The 22,060-nt window shown below is 40.8% G+C and overlaps 1 protein-coding gene across 1 annotated transcript; it reads left to right on the top strand.

Annotated features, from left to right (window-relative positions):
- Positions 1–1,859: 1,859 nt before the first annotated feature.
- Positions 1,860–4,529, top strand: LOC111239318 (tankyrase-1-like). The gene is made up of 3 exons (XM_022769164.1): positions 1,860–2,664; positions 4,222–4,337; positions 4,479–4,529. The coding sequence occupies exons 1-3, from the start codon at positions 2,001–2,003 to the stop codon at positions 4,527–4,529; spliced, it is 831 nt and encodes a 276-aa protein (XP_022624885.1). The 5' UTR covers positions 1,860–2,000.
- The last annotated feature ends 17,531 nt before the right edge of the window (positions 4,530–22,060 follow it).

Here is a 22,060-nt window from a genome sequence, read left to right as displayed (position 1 = left end):
AGGCCTATGTTTCCTCATACCTTTTCTGATAGTAATGACAGAAAGCTAACTCCTGCACGGGGCTTTGAGAGGGTAGGCCTAAGTCAAAATATTGAGAAAGTTACCCCTTAAATTGAGATACTAAGTCATTTTTTCATATATATATATATATATATATATATTTATTACATTGACAGAAATGAAACTTCTATAACATACTCTATGGAAAAGCATTGCTTACAGTTTTCCCAAGTTCTTCTAGGAAGCTTGACTCTTTCTTTTTATAAATGGAAAAATAATAATCTTGGTCAGTGTGTTTGCTTTTGAAAGTATTGTTTTTACATTATTCTAGACAGTTTTGGAAAATGAGTATGCACATCTTACAGTAAGAGGGTATTATCTATACTCTTAAACTGCATCTTAATGTGATATTGATACCTTTTTTTGTAGCATATTACAGTTGACTTAGTCTGTTTATGCCATTTGTAATTATTGTTGTATCAGTATTTTATTCTGCTCCCTTGGTCACGCTTGAAAAAGAAAATTTTGATCTCAGTGAGACTTTAATTATCTGTGTTCCAGGTTTTATTTCTGAGTGTCACGGCAGTGTTGAATGCAGTTTATGTGATCGGCATCTGCAGTTTCATTAAGCATGGCATTTGTATTGCAGATCACATCACAATTCGTTGCATACTGCATTTACAAGGTGCTATAATTGGTGGATATGATTCAGGGAGACAAACATACATACATAAATACCACTGACACACAGTAACAGATTCCTCAAGCACTTCAGCCAGTGTATGAGTGTAAATTGTGTACACAGTGTATGTGATCAGTTGAATTTAGTGTAAACACAGCACTCACATGCCTAAGCATCGCAATGATGGTTGTAGCAAACTGTAAATCAAACACTACACCATTGTATGTTTTGTCAGGGTTCATCAAATTCATGAAGAACATAAATGTAAAACTTTGAAACTTTACTTCACAGTGCTAATGACTGTGGATGCTGGACTTGCCTTGATATGTGTCTCAGTATCTCAGTCATTAGTGAGAAGGTCCTTGGCTCAAATCACAGCCATCTGTATTGTTTTCATCTTGTTTGTATTCATCTGGTTTCAAGTGTTCATCTGGGTGCTCATGTTTCCCTCTACAGTCCAAAAACATGCAGCTCAGGTGAATTACAAATTCAGTCATTTGCCTGTGAATTTGAATGTGTTCGACTATTCTGTGAAAAACTGGCGTTCTGTCCAGTCTGTTTTTCTACCACAGGTATGTGGACATATAGTCTGGGATATTAGGTTTCTGAATAGAAATTTGCAGCTTGGATTCCTTGCCAGTTTTTGTACTCTGTATGGAGAAGTTATATGGAACTTTCTTCATTACCAGTGTTCTCCACTAGATGGCGATATTGTTTTCAGCCAGGCCAGCTGACATCAGCTCATCAAATACATCATATTGGGCTAAAATGATTCCTCACATATTAACATTATTATTCATTCTCTTTCTCAGTCCTTCATCCAGATTAGTCATTTTTGGTGTATTAAGATAACAATTGTGAAGCTGTAGAACTGTAGGCTTGTGTGATGTAAAGGCTGGAAAAAAAATCCTAAAAATTCACAACTCCATTTTTCGTGTCTGCCAAGTATGTATCACAAACAAAATATAAGATTTTAGTTATATTACATAAACAGCACACTAGACAGCACCATTGGCTAAAGAACACACACAATAGAATTAATGGCACAATAAATAAATAAATAAGGGTAAACATTTTTTATTTTGTAAACGTGAAGCCCACTCTGGTTAATATTTTCTTTAAGTTCTCCTTTTAAATTAAAATAAACTTACAAAGAATCTTTAACCCCCAAAATAACTTTCCTTCAATATCAATATATAAAAAAACATGTTTTGTAATATAAACATAATCAAGCTTCAAATTGGCTATATTGTACATTTGTGTATAGGTGGGCGAAACCACATTTTTTATATATTTCCTGCATAAAGAATCCGTATGAATGTGTCCTGATATCTCAGTACAAGCTTTGTCTCCTTTTCCGGAGATACAGTCCAGCAGTAATCCATGTAAACCCAAGCGGAAGTTTGGTTTTCCTCGGCAGGAAATTGTCAGCAGTGTTTTTGTTGCTAGTAGGGACTGTTGTGTTGTGAAAATGGCGACGCCTCGTCGCTCCTCTCAGCAGCAACAACAACCAAGCTCCCTCCTGTCCTCCCCGCCCCGCGGCTCCTCTATCCCCGTCACCCCTCCTGGCTCTCCGCCGGCACCCACCGACGATGCCACCCCGCTTCCCCACCGAGCCGCGATGGAGAACGCGGCTGACGGCGAGGCAACCCCGGCCTCTCCCACCACCACCTCTCCAGCTCTGGCCCTCACCACCAGCAGTAGCAGCAGCAGCAGCAGTACTAGCAGCAGCGCTAGCTCCCCGACCACTACAGAGGGTAGCGGGACCAGCCCTGGCTCTACGCCCGACTCGGGTAGCGGCAACCTGGGCAGTAGCAGCGGTAGCAGCGGTGGAAGTGGTGGTGCAAATGGGGCTTTCAGGGAGCTGTTTGAAGCCTGTCGAAACGGGGATGTTTCGAGGGTGAAGAAACTCGTGGATGCGGTGAATGTGAATGCCAAAGACATGGCAGGACGCAAGTCGACACCCCTACATTTCGCTGCAGGTAATCATAGCGAAAATCACATTTTAAACAAACCGAAGTCTCCGTTTCAGACTGTTTGTTCAGCTGGGGAGCTGCATTCAGGGGGTGGGAGTGACCAGACAAGCTCTTAAACACTGGCCATAAGCAGAGCCATCAGCTCTATGTCGTACCACATCAACTTTTCAGGATGACACTATCAGACAAAATCAGCAGAAAAGAGAAGAAGAAACCAACAGTTAATTTTCCAAATTATTTAATGTATAATTACAATTACCCTTTTGGATTCACTTTTCCTCAGGAAAACATCATATCATAATGATTTTGGTTGATTTCAATCAAATATCTGTTTATTTATCAGCTGTCAAAAGCCATTTCTGATATCTCTTTCCCTTTTTCTCCCTATGGATAATGATAAACACTAGTAGATGGAAAGATGACTTGCATTTTGTTGAACACTTGGAAATGATTTTAAAATTTTTGCACAACATTAAATGGAACCATATTTAAAACAACGTTAAATGAAGCAGGGGCTGACATTTCAGTTTGAGTTTGTCTTCACCAGATTGACTCGATGGACCCAAGGCCAGAAAGAAGCAACACAGCAATGACACATCCCAATATAATATCACTAACATTTCCTCTAACTGTTTTGTATTTAACAACATATTACAGGTATTTTTTATTTATTTATTTATTTTTAAATAAGGTGCTGCAAGGGGCCCATCAGCATCTGAGCTAACTGACTTTTCAAAATTCACATGTAATATTCAGATAGTGTTAAAAACCAGACAATAATCTGTAATATGCATATATTCAGTGAGACTTTTTTTTGACACATGACATGTATTGAGTCTGCGGCAGGTGAAGTTTTTTTTTTTGAAAGCTTGCAGACATGCCTGCAACACAACAACCAAAACAACTCAAACGCATCTATGAATGTAAGCAAACAAATATCATATTTAAACATTTCCCTTGGTTTGGCTTCTATCAAAATAAAGTGTATATATTTTTGCTGCAAGCACAATGTAGAGAAGACTCGAATCAAATGAAGGAAATGATTAAAATAATTATTAAAAGTGCTTGTTTCCACCTCACCTCTTCTGTTTCAGACTTGCCTGTTTTTTTAATTTTTTCATCAGTGCAGACGAAAAAAGATAAAAAAGAAAAACATGCACAGCTGTTTTACATCTCCAGTCTTCCTAATCCTCAGCAGCTTGAACAAGAGCAGATTCTCACGAGTCCCACGACACATTTGTGGTGAAGACACAACAAGCCTCACATGTACAGCACTTTCACAAACAGCTGCTACAAGTGCTTCACAATACAAATAAACCAAAACTGTAAATAGAAAAAAGCCCAAAACAGAAATTAGAATTATTGATTCTTAACATGAAATAAGAATTAAGTTGCAAAGATAAAAGTACAGCTGAAGTGGAACAAGATAAAATGAACTGCATAAAAATCCATAATAATAGACAGTAATAATAACTTGCTTATTTTGAAGGTTATTTTAGCTCTCCGTCTTCTTAATGGATGTGCTGATTTTATCAACATTCCTCTGCCCTGTTCTTGTCTCAGGTTTTGGCCGGAAAGACGTGGTGGACCACTTACTTCAGACAGGCGCTAATGTGCACGCCCGGGACGACGGGGGTCTGATCCCTCTCCACAACGCCTGCTCGTTCGGTCACTCTGAGGTGAGACTTGACGCAGGAACTTTTTTGAGTGTTATTGTTTGTTGATTCTGTCGTTTGTATGTTCAGGATGGGATTATTTTGTCACTGTTGAAAAGAGATTATACTGTCTAAACATGCAAATCTGCTGTGGGTTGTCTGTAGACTATAGTGTGCACAGTTAGCCTCGGAGATCACATTGAGGAAAAAACCTGAACATTCATTTTCACCGGTGCTTTAATATTCTGGTCGTCCCCGTGTCTGATGACGCTTTGGATTATCTGTGACAGATGTGCTAAAGCTTTTTCGTCCCCCTGACCATTAACCGCAGTGATCAATCTAGTGTTTACAGTTTCAGATGTTTTTAGAGGCTTTTAGAGCTTTGTTGGAGAGCACTTTGCAACATTGTCAGAAAAGTGCTGTGCTAATGCAGCTGTATAATCACAGTGATGATTAGCATTGTGATGAGAGTAAAACCACTGTCCAAACTGAAACCAGCCATTCAGCGACTACACATCTGAACCTCTGAAAGTGGTCGTTCGCCTTGGTTTCATGTTTTTTTTTTTTTTTGTTTTGGGTTTAAGTGCAATTTGAACACTTGAACCAAAAGTGTGGTGGGTGGCAGTGTAAAGTTAGGTCTCGCACTGGGGAAAGTCTCTGCTGCAAAATGAACAATTGAACCCTTCAAGTTGGGAAGGAGCTGCTGCCTGAAGTAAAAGGACTAACTGGGTACAAATAGTGGTTTTCATGAGTGAGGGTAAGATGGTGTGAGATTGTCAGGCACATTGCTGTGGTATCGGGTATTGTTGACAATACCTTTTGAGTGCCTGCTGCAATGTTTCTGGAGTGTTGAATAATAATAATAAAAAAAAGAGTAAAATAAAGAGTTTGTACTGAATGCTTGTTGTGACTCTTAGTCTTGCATACTTACTCTTTTATCAGATATGCCATTCTTATAATGAGGAACCGGGCTTATGGTGTGTGCTCCACTAAATGTGGCCAAAATGTTTTGTTGAGGCAACACTGAACAATAAAGCATTGACAAGAATATTTTGTTAACTCAAGAATTGGTTTTGTCAAAAAAAAAAGGTTATATTTCTCAATCTAAAATAATAATAATAAAAAAATATCACTTTGGCATCAACTCTGTACTAAAATATTGGCATTACCACCTAAAAAAACATCTAAAAAATTCAAATTAGTGTTAGCTGAACTTCTTCTACTGTTAGTTTAACCGAGAGCCTTCACAACATGGATCAGTATAACTGTTCGTTGCTTGAGTAGGGGAAAAAAAAACCACACACACACCAAGTGGAAAAGAGGCATCTGAGGTTTGATGTTTTTTGCTAAATAAAGAGTTAATGCAGATGTTCTGTGACTGTTGTTGTCAGGTGGTGTCCTTGTTGCTGTGTCAGGGGGCCGACCCCAATGCTCGAGACAACTGGAACTACACACCGCTACACGAAGCTGCCATCAAGGGCAAGATAGACGTCTGTATAGGTAAGTCCACAAAAGCACGCGCTGCAAGTAAACATGTTTTATGTTGCATGTACGAACCATCATTGTGAGCGGTCAGTATGTTTACAACACATTGGTCAGTGGCATTTGGAGGTCTCGCTATTTTGTCAGCCACAGTAAGACTGAATTGGTTTGACGGGTGAAGGGTCTTTTGGGTGCAGTAAAAGTCACTGGTTCCACTTTGACGTTGCTAATTATGTTTTATCATTTGTGATTGTGAGGCTTTGGCAAGTTTTTAGATTTTAAATCAGATAATAAAGTCAAGTTTGTGTTTTTGAGAAACTTTGTTCTAAACGCCTCCTCCCCCAACCCCTCCAAAGCCGCAAGCTGGAGTTCTCTGTAATCACACAGTAATTTTAGAAACTATAATAAAACACCCACAGACTCTGTGCTATTATTTTCCATTAAGCATAAAGCAGCAAATAACCTGTAAATTGCAATTACTGTGTTACTGCTTGTTCTTTAACCCACACGGGGGGACAAAAGAGCATTGATTTCTACATCCCACAATGTATGAACTCCCCTAATTTAAAAAAGTGAAACAACAACACGGGCTCAGTTCAGACAGAACATCAGCAGCAGCAGCAGCAGTTAATCTTTAAAGGTGAATTGAAGAATAGAGAGAGGCTGTGCCACTGATCCCTGGGGAAAGTCAAGATGCAGACGAGATGCACCTCAGCATGAAAAGCGTCTGAGCAGTCAGTTGTAGGATAATCTTTATGATCTTAATGGAAAAGCGTTGCTCTGTATGAGTAGTAATGACAAAAGACCGCAATGATAGCCGGCGTCACCTTGCTTTGAGTGCTGAGAGCAACAAGGATGAAAAGTTGCATCATTTTAGTCCTACATTACCTGCCGCAGAATGTCTGGGCCCTGAATGACTGAAGGGCAGCAGGGGGCTTTGTGGCGCTCCGATGATCACAAACTTCACCCTGTTGTCAAGGCTCGGAGAATTTATTGATTTATCAGTGATTATTAATGGCGCTGAAACAGAGGTAACAGAACTTGTCTTTGCTGTTGCAGTTGCGTGATGTGCATAAATTGATTTTGCCCTTCATTCATTCAGTCATTCATTCATTCAGGCTTGCTGTTGATTTTCAATCTGAGCAGCACTTAACATCAGAAGCAGTTGAGAAGAACATTTTAGAAATGAGACAGAAAATGTAGACCTATCAGACGCTTAACTTTGCTTTTAGACACAGCAGGACACAAAGAACACAGAATACAAATAGAGGATTTAATTCAGAATATATGATGACACGCTGCGTTACGACCAGTTTCCGCAACACTTCGAGGTTCATAAATTCATTCATGATGCCGGATTTAACAGGCTGACTGCTGTGTGCAGAACTAAATCTCCCAGTTGGTTTGTTTTTAGCTCCATACCAGCTTGTTTTAACCTCTCGATGGATCTCATGCAAGAACCACTTAAATTGCACATAAAAGTGATTGAAGAGCATTTGTGGCTTTCACCAGTTCTCTCATACTAATAATTTTCTCTCAGAGACGAATGAGATTCACAAGTGGCTCAGAACTGTCGTTTCCAGATAGTCTGTCTTTCTCCACAGTGGATTAAAAAAACCACTTGTTTGACTTGAGTGTTTTATTGCCTTAATTTGATTGAATTTGGAGATTAAATAAACAAAAATAAACATAATGTAAAATTAATATAAAGTTCACCATATCGTTATAATTATCGAAATTCACTGAGAGATTTGACAAGTTTTTTCTTTCTTTTTAAATGTATAATTGGCATATTGGCACAGCAACTTATTTCAGGTCCTTCATCAGGAAGAAAGGAGCAATTTATGACAAGTTTGGGCAGTTAAGACTTTGAGGAATCTGACTTTGAAAACTCCTGCGAGCAAACCTCCCAGACAAAGTTGTGATTAAGGATAAGACTGTGAAAATGTTCCTGCATGAATCCCATTGTCTTTGACTTACAAAGAGCGGGATTTGGAAGGAGCATGGTCATGCAAAGGATATGTCAGCTGCCAGCTTTTATCCAAACACTCCACTAATTTCTTTGAGGCCACACTTAGTTTAGGTGTGCCCTACAACAATGTTACGGTGAAGGATACAAGGCGACTCGATCTGTTGTCACAGGCTGCTCTGATTGGCCCAGTTGAGAGCATGATTCAGTGCTGTTGTGTCGCTTCCACTTCCAGAAAATACAGTTTGAAAACATTTTGTGAAGCAGCAGGATGATAAATATGCTATTTTCCACTGGTTCAGAAGGTGATTGTTTTCAGGTGGGATAATTTGAAAAGCCGACGCCTTCACTGCTCCCATCCTCGAGTCACACATACTTCGTTTGCAGCCCTCTGGCACAGAGAGAACCTTCAATACACATTTCAACTTCAAGTCCTGGATGTGAGCATCCTTGACCGCAGCAACAAGGGGACGTTTCTCTGTATTACCTTAGAAAACTAACAAAGCTTGAAGTCTGCCTTACTTTTTCATCTTAAAAATATCAATTTTGAACAAGGCCTTCATGAATCAAAGGCACGGTTCATTTAGATTTAACCAGGGAACATAATCGACATAATGATTGGCTTTGAGAGCAGAAAATCAGAACTCAGCTAGTTAGCAGATGTAGTCCATAAAGTTTTTAAACAGTTGCCTGACAAGTCCAGCGCCTGAACATTTTAGGTAACGTAAAACCACTCGGACAACGTTAAAGGTTTCATCACCGATCACTTTTGTTCTGTTTGGTGTGAAGCAGAGAAGAAAAACTGACTTTGTTGCATTTTTATGGTTTGCAGTCCTAACTGCACAGTTGTAAGCAAAGCAGAGCGTGTAAACAGAATTCAGACGACCACCAGTGGCCTGTGTTTTGGACAGAGTTGTGGTAGGCTGTCATCCTGCCAGGTTGGATTAGATTTGGCAGCTGAATGAGAGTCAAATCAACTCTGATTCGACTGTAGCTGCAGCTCTGCCCTCTTCCCGGGTGTTCAGACAACTTGAGTAAAAAATGAATCTCATTACCAGACCTGCATCTCCTTCAAGCTTAAGGTCTGGAGAAAATCTCATCAACAAACTTGGGATAAGAAGATCTTGAAAATCCTAAGGCAGCCACACGATTGGCTCCGAGTTCGAAAAACCGCCTCCATAAATTACAGTTCAGCGCACAGTTTAACAGTGTCCTCAGTTCTCCTCTGTGTAATTGTACTGGTTATCAATATGACATAACCTACTATAAAGCTGCACCCTTTTCTGACCCTTTTCTTCTGAATTTCTCCAGACATAAGGAAGGTTGATGAGATGGAGTTGGGGTTTGTTTTGATGTATGTTATTAGGGGTCCGTTGTCCGTATCATTTGTTTTTTGATTAATTGTCTGCTGTATGAAATGTCAGAGGAAAAATAAAGAAATTGCCATCACCATTTCCCTAAGCCCAAAACAAAATCTTCTAAATTGCTTTTTTTTTTCCACATCAAAAGATATTCAGAATTATGATATAAAGCAAAACAGGGTTTTAGATTTGAGAAGCTGGCAGCAGGAAATGTTTTTTTGTATATACGACTTATAAATAAATGATGAACAGACAGAATAGTTTGAGCACCACACGGCATATGAACACCATTTTTACCTAATCAGTTTTCGGTGTTTCATATTGTATATTTGTTGCCAAAAGAATTCGGACAATGTTGTTGCAAAGTGAGCAAAGGCAAATGCTTTGCAGGTCTGCTCAGTTTTCGGCTTACAGTGACAGCATAGGAAAAGGAGTTCCTTATCTTTATTATGTAAGGTATAGGAGTAGCTGAGTGCCTAAAGCTGTTTGGTGAAATGTTAACTTGTGCAAAATGCCACCCAAAAAAACAAACATGAAAATGTAAATTTAGACCACCTGTGAAGCAGCTGCAGGAAAGGTTAAGACTGCCAGCACGGCACCTGCCTGCTGTTTGACTGCTGTTGTCTGCTGCACTTTGCACCTGTGATGTGATCGATCATTTTTATTTTTCCCCAATATATCTAACGCACTTAAAAAAAAAAAAAAAAACACACACTTGAAATGAGTTCACAGTTCATCATAGATTTTTTTTTTTTTTTTACAGGTTATTTACTGATTGGTCACAGACATCACAGATAGTCATAAGATAACCATTGCAAATCTGACATTGTCCTGAAAACTAATCCTGTCCAAAAAAAGGGATTTGGGTTTTTCAGAGAAGGCTTTTGCAGGTATTACAGACAAGCTGTGCCCATTAAGAGGCAAAACTGAAATCACAAAATTAGAAGTTGACGATTGCACATGAATCAGAAACTACATCGCAAGATTTGTGAAGTATTTTAACCTGTATATAAACGAGTTTGTGGTGCTATGTGGTTATGCATCAGACTGTCATTTTTCTCTCTGCCTCAGTATGGGCATGTCTTTATTCTCTTGCTGTTTGGTATCACTATCAGTGTGTGTGTGTGTGTTTGTGTGTGTGTGAGAGTCAGATCGCTTGTGTATGTGGGGGATTGGTGCAGAGCTAAATCATATTTTTGTTGAGGCGTGAGTGGGTGACTAAGGTCTGCGTCAGTGCTGGCAGAGACACACACACACGTGCGCATACGTACACACAGCATTGCACACATGCCCCGGCTGTCTTCTCCTCTTCTCTGCTGGGTTTCAGCAGGGTAGTTTGAAGTGTACACAAGTCAAAGGGCATGTGCACCGGGAACTGCGCAGCAATCACAATAGTGGGAAGTGGGATAGAGAGGAAGGCAGGGAGACGAGTGACATTAGTGCCCTCAAAAGACTCATTTACAGACCAAAACTGAGCACAGGCAGAGTTTGTAATTCAGCTCATACCTGTTTGGTAGTCACATGACTCTCCTCTTCTCCTCTCTTCTCTTCTCTCAACTAATCTCCTTTCCTTTCCTTCTCTTCCTTTTCTCCTCCCTTCTCTTCTTCCTTTTTCTCTCTCTTCCTTCCTTCCTTACCTCTTCTCTTCTTCCTTTCCTTTCCTGTCATGTCCTTTCATTTCCTTTCATTTTTCTCCTCCCCTCACTTCTTCCTTTTTTGCCTCTTTTTTTCCTTTCCTTTCTTTATCCCCTCTCCTCTCCTTCCTCTCCTCTCCTCTCCTCTCCTCTCCTCTCCTCTGTTTTTACTGCTCCCTGCTCTCTCTGTGTCTCTTTCACACAAACACTCTTGTTTTTGCTCTCCCTCCCCTCTTTTCGTCCTCTACCTCTCCCATCCTCTCTGACTCCCCCCCCCCACCACCATCCCGCTCTTCCCATCCCTCCTCTCCTCACTCATCTTGCTCTCCGCTGCATCGCTCAGTCAGTCGGAGAGGCGAGAGTCTCTCCACTCGCACTGCCTTCCCGCCTCGTCGCTGCTGCTGCTTCTGCTTCCTGGATTAGCTGTAGCTCCTCGTTTTTATTTATCTTCTCAGCTTAGCCAGAGCCTTCTGTCCCTCATCCATGGAAGTGTGATGTGTTTTGTAGCTGGTCACGTAGCCCTTTTGTAAGGTCCTCTGTTTCTCTGCCGCTGTGGTCTAGCGCAGCTTTCTGCTGCTCTTGTTGTGACATGTCTGTTTACATCAGCAGCATGGCTCGCAGGGCAGGGGCAGCCAGGGGCAGCCGAGGGAGCAGCGCTAGCAACAGAGGAGGAGCAGCTGGAGGAGGAGGAGGAGGAGAGAAATGTGAAGCAGGACTTACAGAAGGGCTGCCAGGAGAGCCAGGAGACAGAGCCAGAGGAGGAGGAACAGGGGGGATAGCAGAGGAGCAAGTGAGAGAAAAAGGTCCAGGAAGAGCAGTGTACGGAGCAGGATGTGGTTCAGTAGCAGCAGCAGCAGCAGCAGGAGGAGGAGCAGGAGGAGGTGGACTGGGAGGAGGTGTGTGTCGGGGAGTTTGTATGTCAGTCCAGGAGCTCAGCTACTGTTTGTGTCTGCCCTGTTGTTGTACAGTGTTACTGCAGCATGGAGCTGACCCCAACATCCGCAACACCGACGGCAAGTCTGCCCTGGACCTGGCTGAACCCTCCGCCAAGGCCGTGCTCACAGGTCAGTGTCCTGCCTGTGTATGTGTCTGTTAAAGGCTGCACACACATTTCATGATGTCTGTGTTTCTTTCTGTTTTACTATATATATATAACCTGTATGCTGTTGCTGATTGGTTTGTTTATTTCTTTCCTGTCCTCAGTTTTTTGTTTGCCCCCCCCCCCGTCTTTTCCTGTAAGGCTGCACATTTCCCCCTCTGCCTTAATGATCACATTTTGCCCAAAACTTTCAAACCCACATTCATTTCCTCATTTTCGTCGAAGGCTGCAGGCAGTATCTTCTTTTTTTTCCCTCTCTGTCTATCACCCTCTTATATTGCAAGGCTGTGCTGCTCATGTGCTCACCACGCTTGTTATTCAGTCCTCCCGTCCAAGGCTGTACACACGTTGGTCACTACATCACATTTTCCTCGTTCTGCTCTCTGCCTCTGTCCAAGGCTACAATCAGCGGTCAGAAGTGTTTGTGTCTCTGCTGCCTTTTCTCCTTTCTCTCTCTCTCTCTTCTGGCTTAGGTTGCGCTCATTGATCAGCTACTCAATAAACTAGCTCTCTGTGTTGGTTTTGGTTTTCTCGCCTTCATTTTCCTTCCCTGCTTTCTTTTTTATTTTATCCTGTCCTGTCTTGTCCTGCCGACAAATACAGCAATAACCAAAGCAATGACACTGCAGACCTTTACTCAGTGGTGTGTTCTGTACAATACTGCCAAATGACAAATTGAAAACATAATTAAATGCAGTTTGAGACTTCAAGAACCCTCTTACCTCATCCATTAGGTACGACCGTGGCCTCATGAGAGTCGGGGGAAAGCCTTGATCATCGTTGTCCCACTTGGGTTTAGCTGATGTGGGATTTTGAAGGCTAGTACTGGTACTAGTAGAAAAATCCATGTGTTTTCAAATCTCATTGATTTCACCCTTTTCACACCAAAACACTCCATATTTTCAGTGATTTCCCCACAACATAACATCAGAAAAGAAGAAGCATACAAGCGGGAAAAAAAAAAAAATTCTTAAACTCATAGGAGAACTGTAGTAGCTGATGCGGGACACGAAAAGTTTGCAGTGAAACTAAAGACTAATTTACCAGCTCTTAAATGCAGCAGGACTAATTACACCTATTCAGTGGCAGAGGAACCACCAGGACACAGTTACAGCTTTTAAATGAGGAGCTAATTAAAAATATATGTCTTTTAAATAAATTATCTCTACTATTTTCTTTTCTTTTGCAGCTTCTCCTTAATTAGACAGCTGAACGCACAGACAGAGAGAAACTTTTTTTTTTTCCAGGTTTTCCTGTCGGATTTTTGTTTTATGTTTTACATCTTTCTCCTTTGCAAATCAGCACTTCTCATCTTCACACTGTTGATGAACTTCTACGTGCTATATTGCACGTGTATGAGCTGGCTGATCAGTTGTGAGTCCTTTTCTGGTTAGATGGGAAAGGTTTAAAGACGTGGTTCTTATTGAACCAAATTGGTCTTGTTTTTGTTTTCAGTAGTGGGTGAGCAAAGAGAATTTTAAATTCAAAATCCTCTCTTTCTGTGTTCACCGTCTCCTGCTTTCTCTCTCTGGGAATCGACGCTGGCTCTAAATTTTCGCAGCCCCACTTCTGTGTTTACACTGGGTTACATCATCAATTCCCCCTGTTTGGCCTCTGTAGTAAATGAGATAAACCTCGAGATACCACGGCGAGAAGCTGCGCGGTGTCAAAACATGAGGGTGAATTTCACCGCAGCCACCCTGTGAAAAATTATTGCCCTTGCCAGCTAGAACTTAAATGAGGTTGCTCGGTGTCAGGATTATTGAACATTTCCGCATGTGTTGCAGTTAGCCTCTTCACCCCGTCTCAGTATCAGCCATGATACGAGTTTTCTTTTACAATGGAGTTGTCATAGAGGTGCGATTTATGAGCAGTAAAACCAAAGGATTTAGCACAGGAGAAATGTAATTGCTAGATAGAAATCAAATGTGATAGAAAATCAAATGTTGTACATTTAGTCAAATGTGGATGTTCATATAGTATCTAATGACTCAAGGCATCTAATAGTGTAAACAACAAACTGACTGAGGCAGCCTCAAATACAGTGCTGCTTACACTTTGAAGTATACTCAGTGCAGCTTTGTTGTTTGATGTTGACACAGCACAGAGGCAAAGGTCATAAGGGGGGGTGGGGTCGCTGAGGGAGAGATTGAGACAGCATGAACTATGGGAATTTTAGTTTTGCCCACGGATTTGACTCGTTTAGTCAGGAGTTGCAGCAGCAGCAGAGGCTGTGACACACAGCTCATGGACGCTATCAAGGAATTGAAAAGATTTTATTGTTGCTGATGCCATTATTGATTCTGCTTATCAGTCCGATTCTATGTCCATTCCCTTAACCATTAGTGATCTGTTTTCTGTGTGGAGAGAAAGTAGGCCTACACAGGTTTTTCAGAGTCAACACAGCTGTTTTGTCTTCTCTGAGTCTGAACACAGGGCTGTAGCCTGAGAGCTAGCTATAGCAACAGTCTGTCATCATCTAATGGATGGTCGGTTAGCCGGCTAGTTAGCATCAGAGAATATTTGTACAGCATTTGTTTTCATGTAGGTTTTCAGTGGCAGTGGTGTTTGTGTGAAAACTGTCAAATACTCAGCATTCCCATGTTGCAAAGAAACGTTTTTCAGTAGATTGCTGGTATTTCCCCCCTTACTTGAAATTACTATTTTACAGACATTACAACTAGCAATGTTGTCATCTTTCTTTGTAAATTGAAGCTAGAGGCGTTAGATGACAGTGTTGTAATCCTTCTCCAGCTATTTGACTCCACTCTCTCAATGTGACAGTGTAAACTGAGACAGGAGGTAACGTAAGGTTCCCCCGCTAACGTTAGCATTAACAAACCTAGCTGACTTGTAACTTTGGTAACTTTGGCTATAACTGGTAACGGCTGAATCCAAAACAGTTCAGGCCAAGTCATACTCTCTGTGTCCGCGTGTCTGCGAGTTTATGCTTTGGTTCGAATGACATAAATGTCATCATTTGCCCACGTCCGCAAATTCAAGTCAAAATTTAAGACTGCACGTGCGCCAACTGTGCACGCTCCAGATAACAAAATGGATTCTTGTTTTGAAGAGCGGTTGTGCGAAGAGATCTGGCATTACCCACATTGACACGATTCTTCTTTGAAACAATGCAAAGACCACCAAAATTGCACATTGCACATTATATTTTCTTTATGCCTACCTTTTGTGCTCATCCTCTAGTTATTGATTTTTATAGCAGTTGGCAAACACTGTTGTGGTTCAATACTGCCACCAACTGGAATGGAGTGTGGATCGGGAAATGCACATGCGTGAAACGACAGACCGATGTGGATCCTTATTTGTAGTATGAATGGCATCACGTTCGTGTCTGCACAAGCGGAGAAAAGTCCACAGCTGTCTGTGGATTATGATGCGGAAAGTGCCTTTAGCTGAAGTGTGGGCGCATTTTACCTTCCACAATGAAAACGGCACTAAGGAGATCGACAAGAGTCGTGACTTTTGGAAAATGTGCTATGCCAAAATCAAAATAAAAAAGTTGGCAAACACAGTGAATCTAAGAGCACACGGAGCAGCAAACAGCTTACATTAAACATTTAAGTTGTGTTTAAGTTTTCTTCAGTATCAAAGTAATCCAGTGATAGTTGCCTGTACATCCATGGTGACACTGCAAATAGGAATTGCTAATTTGGCATACTTTTGGTGATACGACTTTTCTAAAATATACATAAATATCCACTTAAACACAGAGTACAGTTGCCTCAGTTTTGTCTGAGTGGCCCTGCGCTGTGAGACTTTAATTATTCCAGTTTAAGACCAGTCGCATACAGTTAAACAGACAGGACTAATGTGTGAAAAAATCTACAATTATCTACAATTTAAACCAGCAACTAGGCATATAATGCACATCCATATCCAATTTAGCACTTTTGTGTCTATACCTGTGAGAACCCACTTAAATCAGTTTCAGTCTGCAGCACACATTACACTCAGTTTTGAGACAGGGCTCAAAGTGAAGCTGAGGTTGTACCTTGTACAGTGACCCACTGAACCATGATTTATTTTTAAAATAGAAATAAATTTTAATCAGCAGCCCACTCTAAGAATCTCATCCCTGTATAATAGTAAGAGCTGATTTGGTCTGAAAATGTGTTTTAATTTCCATAAAATAGGGGCTGTAATAGACATTTTTGTAGAGCAGACATTTTAACTTGTCATGGCAGGGGAAGCACAGGTGTAAGTAATAACATTAATAACGGTTCAGTTCCATTTGGGTGATTCATTAAGCCACGTCAATGAGACAGCATGCACAATACTGAGGCCTTGGAACTGGATCGCTTAACTGAAATGTGAAAAAGACCCACTATGAGGTCGCAAAGTGGTACAGACAGAGGATAGAGCTTAAAACATCCACAATTTGACTGTATAGTCGTCGTCTCACTTGGCTCCAAAGTGAGCAGATGGGTGTGTTTTGAAATTTTAATGAAACAGACAACAATACGACATTTACGAGAACAGCAAAAAAATGTCCTCTCTCCCTCTCTCTCTCTCTCTCTCTGTTCTCAGCATCTGCTGATCACAGGCACCCACCGATGCAGTCAGGTGAATATAAGCAGTTAACAGGGAAACTAGTTGATCCATAACACCAGCACCCTGACTCTCCACTCCATCATCGGTGCCTTTCTCCTGCGGTGGTTGTTCTGTACTCTGTGGATCAGATCTAAAAAATTTACTGCATCTTGTTAGTAACATGAATTATGCTTTGGCCGACACCAATTACTTTAACTATTTATTGCCCTGTTACATTGTCTCTTCACCCAGTGCCAGCCTGGAGTGATTCTACTGTTGTAATTACTGTTGCCAGTGATTCAGTTAATGCAGTGCTCTTTATAGATGGTTTTATTATTGCCTTTATAGTGAGGTTTTGGTAGAATTTGATCAAGGCCTTTCAATTGTCTTTTCAGAAAAAATATATAGTAGCATATATAATTATGTGGGTGTTTGTATATTTGTAGCCTCTGTATACAGTGACGCACTGCATGAGCTTTTCCTTCCCTGTCCTATATGTTCTGTGTCTACGATTTAGAGGTTCTGCTCTATTCCTCATCTCTGCCGCAGGCCAGCACAGCTTCCAGCTTCAGTCTGGGCTGATGGAAGTTTATATTGACCCATAAATTAGCTCTACCACTCCACCACATCCAACAAACTGCTCTCAGAAATGGCTCTCTTCCCTGTTAGCGGGGGATGTGACAAGGAAAGATGGAAAAAATCCTCTTTTAGAATTTTTTTTTTTAAACCCAGCTTCAAACACCTGTCACACTGATCCCACATGAGTTTTGTATGTTTTAGTGTTTTGTGAAGTTGCTCATCATACAGTTTGCTGCCCTGATCATGGTGAATATATACAGGGCTTAAAGACTGAGACAGGGCAGAGCCGTGTTGATTGCAGGTCTTTGTCCAGTTTACTGTACTCACCTTGCTCACGTGCTTCCCAGATGCGCCTCTTTACACACACACACACACACACACACACACACAACCAGGGAATCCTGCAGATTGTTACTCTATCCCACACATGAGAATCCAATAATCACACCACACCAGGGGGCAGACTCACACGCACAACTGTACTTCCCACGTAGTGAATTTGATGTTAAAAGCCTGGGCAATATGTGCTTCTCAACAGTGTTTGCAGAGGTACAATGAGCTAGTAAGGATGGGCGCTATATATAGCATTATTAGCTGGGTGTGTTTTCAGACAGATTATGCTTTGGACAAGATGACAGGCTTCGTCTCTTACAGCCCATCCAAAACAGAATGTATAGGATTACCTGTCAGAATCTTCCTTTGCAGCATCAGTTGCACGACATACAAGCAATTAAGTCTGCTTCAAAGCAAAAAAAAAGCAAAAAAAAAATCCAGGAGGTAAAACTCTCTCCATTGTGCCTTGTGGTGTAAAAAGCGTAGAGAGTAGCAAGTTAATTATATTGTTCCTTATCAGGTTACAAAGGAGGGCATGGACAGATTTGCTATGAGATTAGCCTATCACTTAATGGTCAGTGGCCCCTGGGGCTATATTTGGACGGTCTGTGGTACACAATGTTTATCAGATACGGGGCTGGTACGTTCAGACCTGATTTATAGTCCTGCGTCAGCGGTTGAGGAACGCTAGAAAAATTTGCATTTGTGATCAAGCAAAGTCATTTTCAGCACAGCCTCGAGACATGGCTCTCTATCACAAACTGATTGAGAATGTAAATTTTGGGTAGCCTGGATAATCAATTATGCACAACCTGCTCGTTTTACAGGTAGTGTTTCGATGGGCCAAGTATTTCACAGAATTCCTTTAAAACAAGTAAACAGGAGAGACATTGTGAAAAATAACAGGATAATAGTGAATGCTAAAACGTAGTTTGGAAGAGCCATCAAGTCAGCAGACCAACTCAGTAATGTCAGTTTCAAAGCAATTTCTATCTGAATGAACTCTCGCAAACATTAGCAACCATAAGCTACTGTTCGTACCAGACCAAGTATAACTGTAGCAGCAAAACTCCTTGGTGTATCGGCTTGAGCAAGTTGAATTCAACTGTTCATTGTTAAGAGGAAGATTTGTTATTATTATGTAACAACTCCATATTTGTACTGCGTTTCACCCTAGCATCTCTTTTCAACTGGAAATACATTAAAATAATGACACAAGACACCTTTTAAATGCCATTACCTTATTACTTAAGCCATCTTTTGCACTGAGTCATTGATTGCAAATCTGTGTAACTTTCATATCAGCAAAACCCAACTGGTGTTTTGAGCTCAGCTGCTCTGGATCATCTCTTGAAAGCCACTAGAAAAGGTGACGGCTTATCTCGATGCTTTTGTCGCTGTGTTCACTTGTGCGTCCCTGAAGTACTGCCCAAACAGACCAAATCCAAACTTTAAATAGGTTCATGCTAAGCTAAAGTTGTCACTCAAAAAAACTGCTGTATGTTACACATTTTACCATTCAAATCAAAGTATTGGTCACAAGCAAATACCCAAGAGACCATACTGGACAGGTTGAATTTCCAAATGCCCAATTATGAGCACAGTCCCTTAATAATCCACATTGTCCCAACAGCCAACACAGGTTTTTCCTGCAAGTTGCTGCACCAATGTGTGAGTGTTACCAAAAGCCTCAAGTATCTGTTTAGCAAAATGCAGATAACTAATTGAGAGAAACAAGCAGTAATGATGCGAAAAGCCCCAGAGGAGCTAACTTAGGAAACAAAAGGATCACCACAAGGATTTTTCTTTACATCCGTCTTTCCTGTCGTTGGTGATTGATCTTCCTCTGGCTGGAAAGCAGTGATTAGGACACTTTCATCAAGTTGTATCTGCCCTTGACGACTCGTTCTCTTCTCTTCTCCCATCATCCCTCCATCGCCCACTTTTTTTTTCACTCATCAATTACAGCGTTGTTTAATGAGCTTGCAAGTACAGCATGTACTCCATCCACCCCTCATCCTTACAGCAGCCTTGGTGCCACGCGCTTTCCCTTGGACACGTCATCTGTACTCTTTGTCCTCTTGTCCCCTGCTGTCTCTCACCCGGCTCAAGCGCTGGACCAATCATACTCATCATCTCTTCCCCTCTGACATTTGTCATCTATTCTCCTTCTGCTCCTCACTTGGTGTGTCTCACTGTGCCTCAGTCTCTTCAAATCTCTGACAGTAACACAATTCTAGTGTTATATCAGTCTACGAAATACACACAGACGAAGTGTTGGTGCATCACTGACCTCGAGTAACCATGAAAAATGGTACTTGCATTTGGTTTTGTTAGTTGGAGGTTGCTGATCAACATTACTATATAATCAACTAGTCTTCAGTACTAAGGCTGTTTCACCACTAACTTCCAGCTAAGTAGTTGTTAGTAAGATCTTAACACTAAGATCTTAGTAACAAATAGAAACATAAGCTCTGTGTAACATCTCTGTTAGAGGTGATTTATGTGTTAATCTCTCTGAGACGGTTTTAATTTTCTCTGGTTTTAAGCTCTCATTGTTGATTTCGTCTGCATCTTTGGCGCTAAGCTCCCACAGCTTTGTTTGTTTTGTGTCTCAAAAAAGGAAACAAACAAACTGAGTTAAGACTTTTCTATATATACATATATATATATATATATATATATATATATATATATAAAAAGTATTGACTCTTTAAGAAAAATACCCGTAGAAGAAGAAGAGGCTTTATGCTGCAGCCTCAGGCTAGAGGACAGAAAGAGTGACAGGTGTGTGGGTTTGAACTTTGAGCCACTGAGGGGGAGGAGGGCGTGACTAACCGTACACTTATTGCACAAAGGTGAAATGTTGCATCGTTTTTTGAGACTGAAAGTGCCGTTCAAAGTATTGAAAACTTTATTATAAGAAACAGAGAACATAGCATGAAAAATGGAAGCAGACAACAGGAATATGTTAGCTTTGGCTTAGTTATTAGTGTTAGCATGGTAACATTTGCTAATTAGCACAGGAATTTTAACAGCTGGTGAATAAGATTACGACTGCAAATACTGATTATAAATCATTAATCTGTCAGTTGACATCTTCAAATTGCTTGTTTTGTTTGACCAACAGTTGAAGATCCAAAGATGGTCAATTTACAAAGATATAAAGCCGAGAAACTCAGCAAATCCTCACATCTGAAAAGCTGCACTGAGCAAATGTTTGGCATCTTTGCTTGATAAATAATTTTTTTTCTTAAATAAATTGTTAATGTTGTCACAGTATATTTTAAAAGTGAATGCGTCAATAATTTTTTTTTTTTAAAAAGCTACTCGTCAAACGATGTTCCTTTTGTGCCCTCCAAATTTGTAAAAAAAAAAAGAAAAAAAAGAAAGCTGCATTTCTCTGCTGCTTTGTGTGGGTCTTATGTGGGAGTGAAGGATGTGACAAAGGTATGGAAACTTGTTTAAATTGAGTGCAGGCATTGAATGATGCAGCAGGTATGATGTTCAGTCTCTATCATCTGATAATAAAATGGATAGGAGATGGTTCTGTTCATTATTTTACCTTGGATGTTTGTTGTTTGTCTTCAGTGCACGTCGTATCATTTATTTGCTGTAAACCTACTTCAGATATGGACGTTAGAAATGTCTTTTTGAAAGCCTATAGCTTATGACAGTTAATAAAGAAGTAAAGCAAAGAATGATTAGTCATTCCTGTATACATCATTGCTGCATAATTAAAAGGAGAGAGAAACACTGGAAGGAATAAATAGAGACAAAACAGAGACAAGAGCACAGAGAGTGAGAAACAGAGTCCATTAGCTGCTATTAATTACCTCTGATTGGTATTCACAGACTAGCTGCTTCTGAGCCTCAGAGAGATCAATTCTGTAGTCTGGACCTCGGTCTAAAAAGACACACACACACACACACACACACACTTGCTCATTCCTTTGGCCTCTCTTGTTTAAACTCTTACTCACACTTCTGCACACACATTCTGCCTCTCTGGTCTATGAAGGACCTTATTTTTGTACAGGACTGTTTACATTCGCTCCAGCGGGTTTAGGCTGTGTCATATTTGAGACCAATGTGAGCTCACTGTAACGCTGAGATGACACATGCACAAGCAGAGTAACATTAGGACGTCATATCTTGTTGTCTGTCCAAACAAATCATCATCATTTACATGTCACGTTGTTGTTTGCTTTAGGTGAAGTGCCCACCAGGCGAGTGATCGCCAATTCGGCATCCAACATGAGGTTTCATACACTGCAAGCTGTCTTGTGTCATTTAAAACGCTTTGTTGCCCCTTTGATATAAGGCTGCTAGATCACCTAATTTAAATTGCCCTTCCTTGGTCTTGACCTTGCCCAGGATGTGCCTAGCTTGATCAAACATGGTTTATATTTTCATAATCGGAGTTCTCTCGTGTACACAAGGGTGAGCTGAAATGCCACTTGAAGATAATCACTGCAGTTAATTTGACAGAAGTGTTGACTTGTGCGCACCTTGACTTAGTTTCCGATGTTGTGTCTTGTCGTCGTTCATGATCCTGCTGCTCATTCAAGCTGAACCAAAAACCGTCTTGCTTGTTTGTCACATCAGTGGCGGTAAACTCCAATGTGAGCATCAGTATGTGTCCGTTGCGCAGCAGGTGAGATCTCTCGAGATGTGTGTTCTAAATTGGTATTGACAGAACAAGACATCAACATTTTTGCTCTTCAAATTGATCTGAT

This window comes from Seriola dumerili, unplaced genomic scaffold (assembly GCF_002260705.1).
Source record: "Seriola dumerili isolate Sdu_G_001 unplaced genomic scaffold, Sdu_1.0 BDQW01002273.1, whole genome shotgun sequence".
NCBI classification, from domain to species: Eukaryota; Metazoa; Chordata; class Actinopteri; order Carangiformes; family Carangidae; genus Seriola; species Seriola dumerili.
The sequence above is the reverse complement of the archived record's forward strand: the minus strand, read 5'-3'. Positions and strand labels throughout refer to the sequence as shown.

Bases quoted from the DNA above. Each gene is read 5' to 3' on its own strand.
- LOC111239318 (XM_022769164.1), top strand. From the start codon at position 2,001: ATGTGTCCTGATATCTCAGTACAAGCTTTGTCTCCTTTTCCGGAGATA. The intron at 2,665-4,221 runs GTAATCATAGCG...TTCTTGTCTCAG, and splicing joins ACCCCTACATTTCGCTGCAG to GTTTTGGCCGGAAAGACGTG. The intron at 4,338-4,478 runs GTGAGACTTGAC...GGTTGTCTGTAG, and splicing joins GCTCGTTCGGTCACTCTGAG to ACTATAGTGTGCACAGTTAG.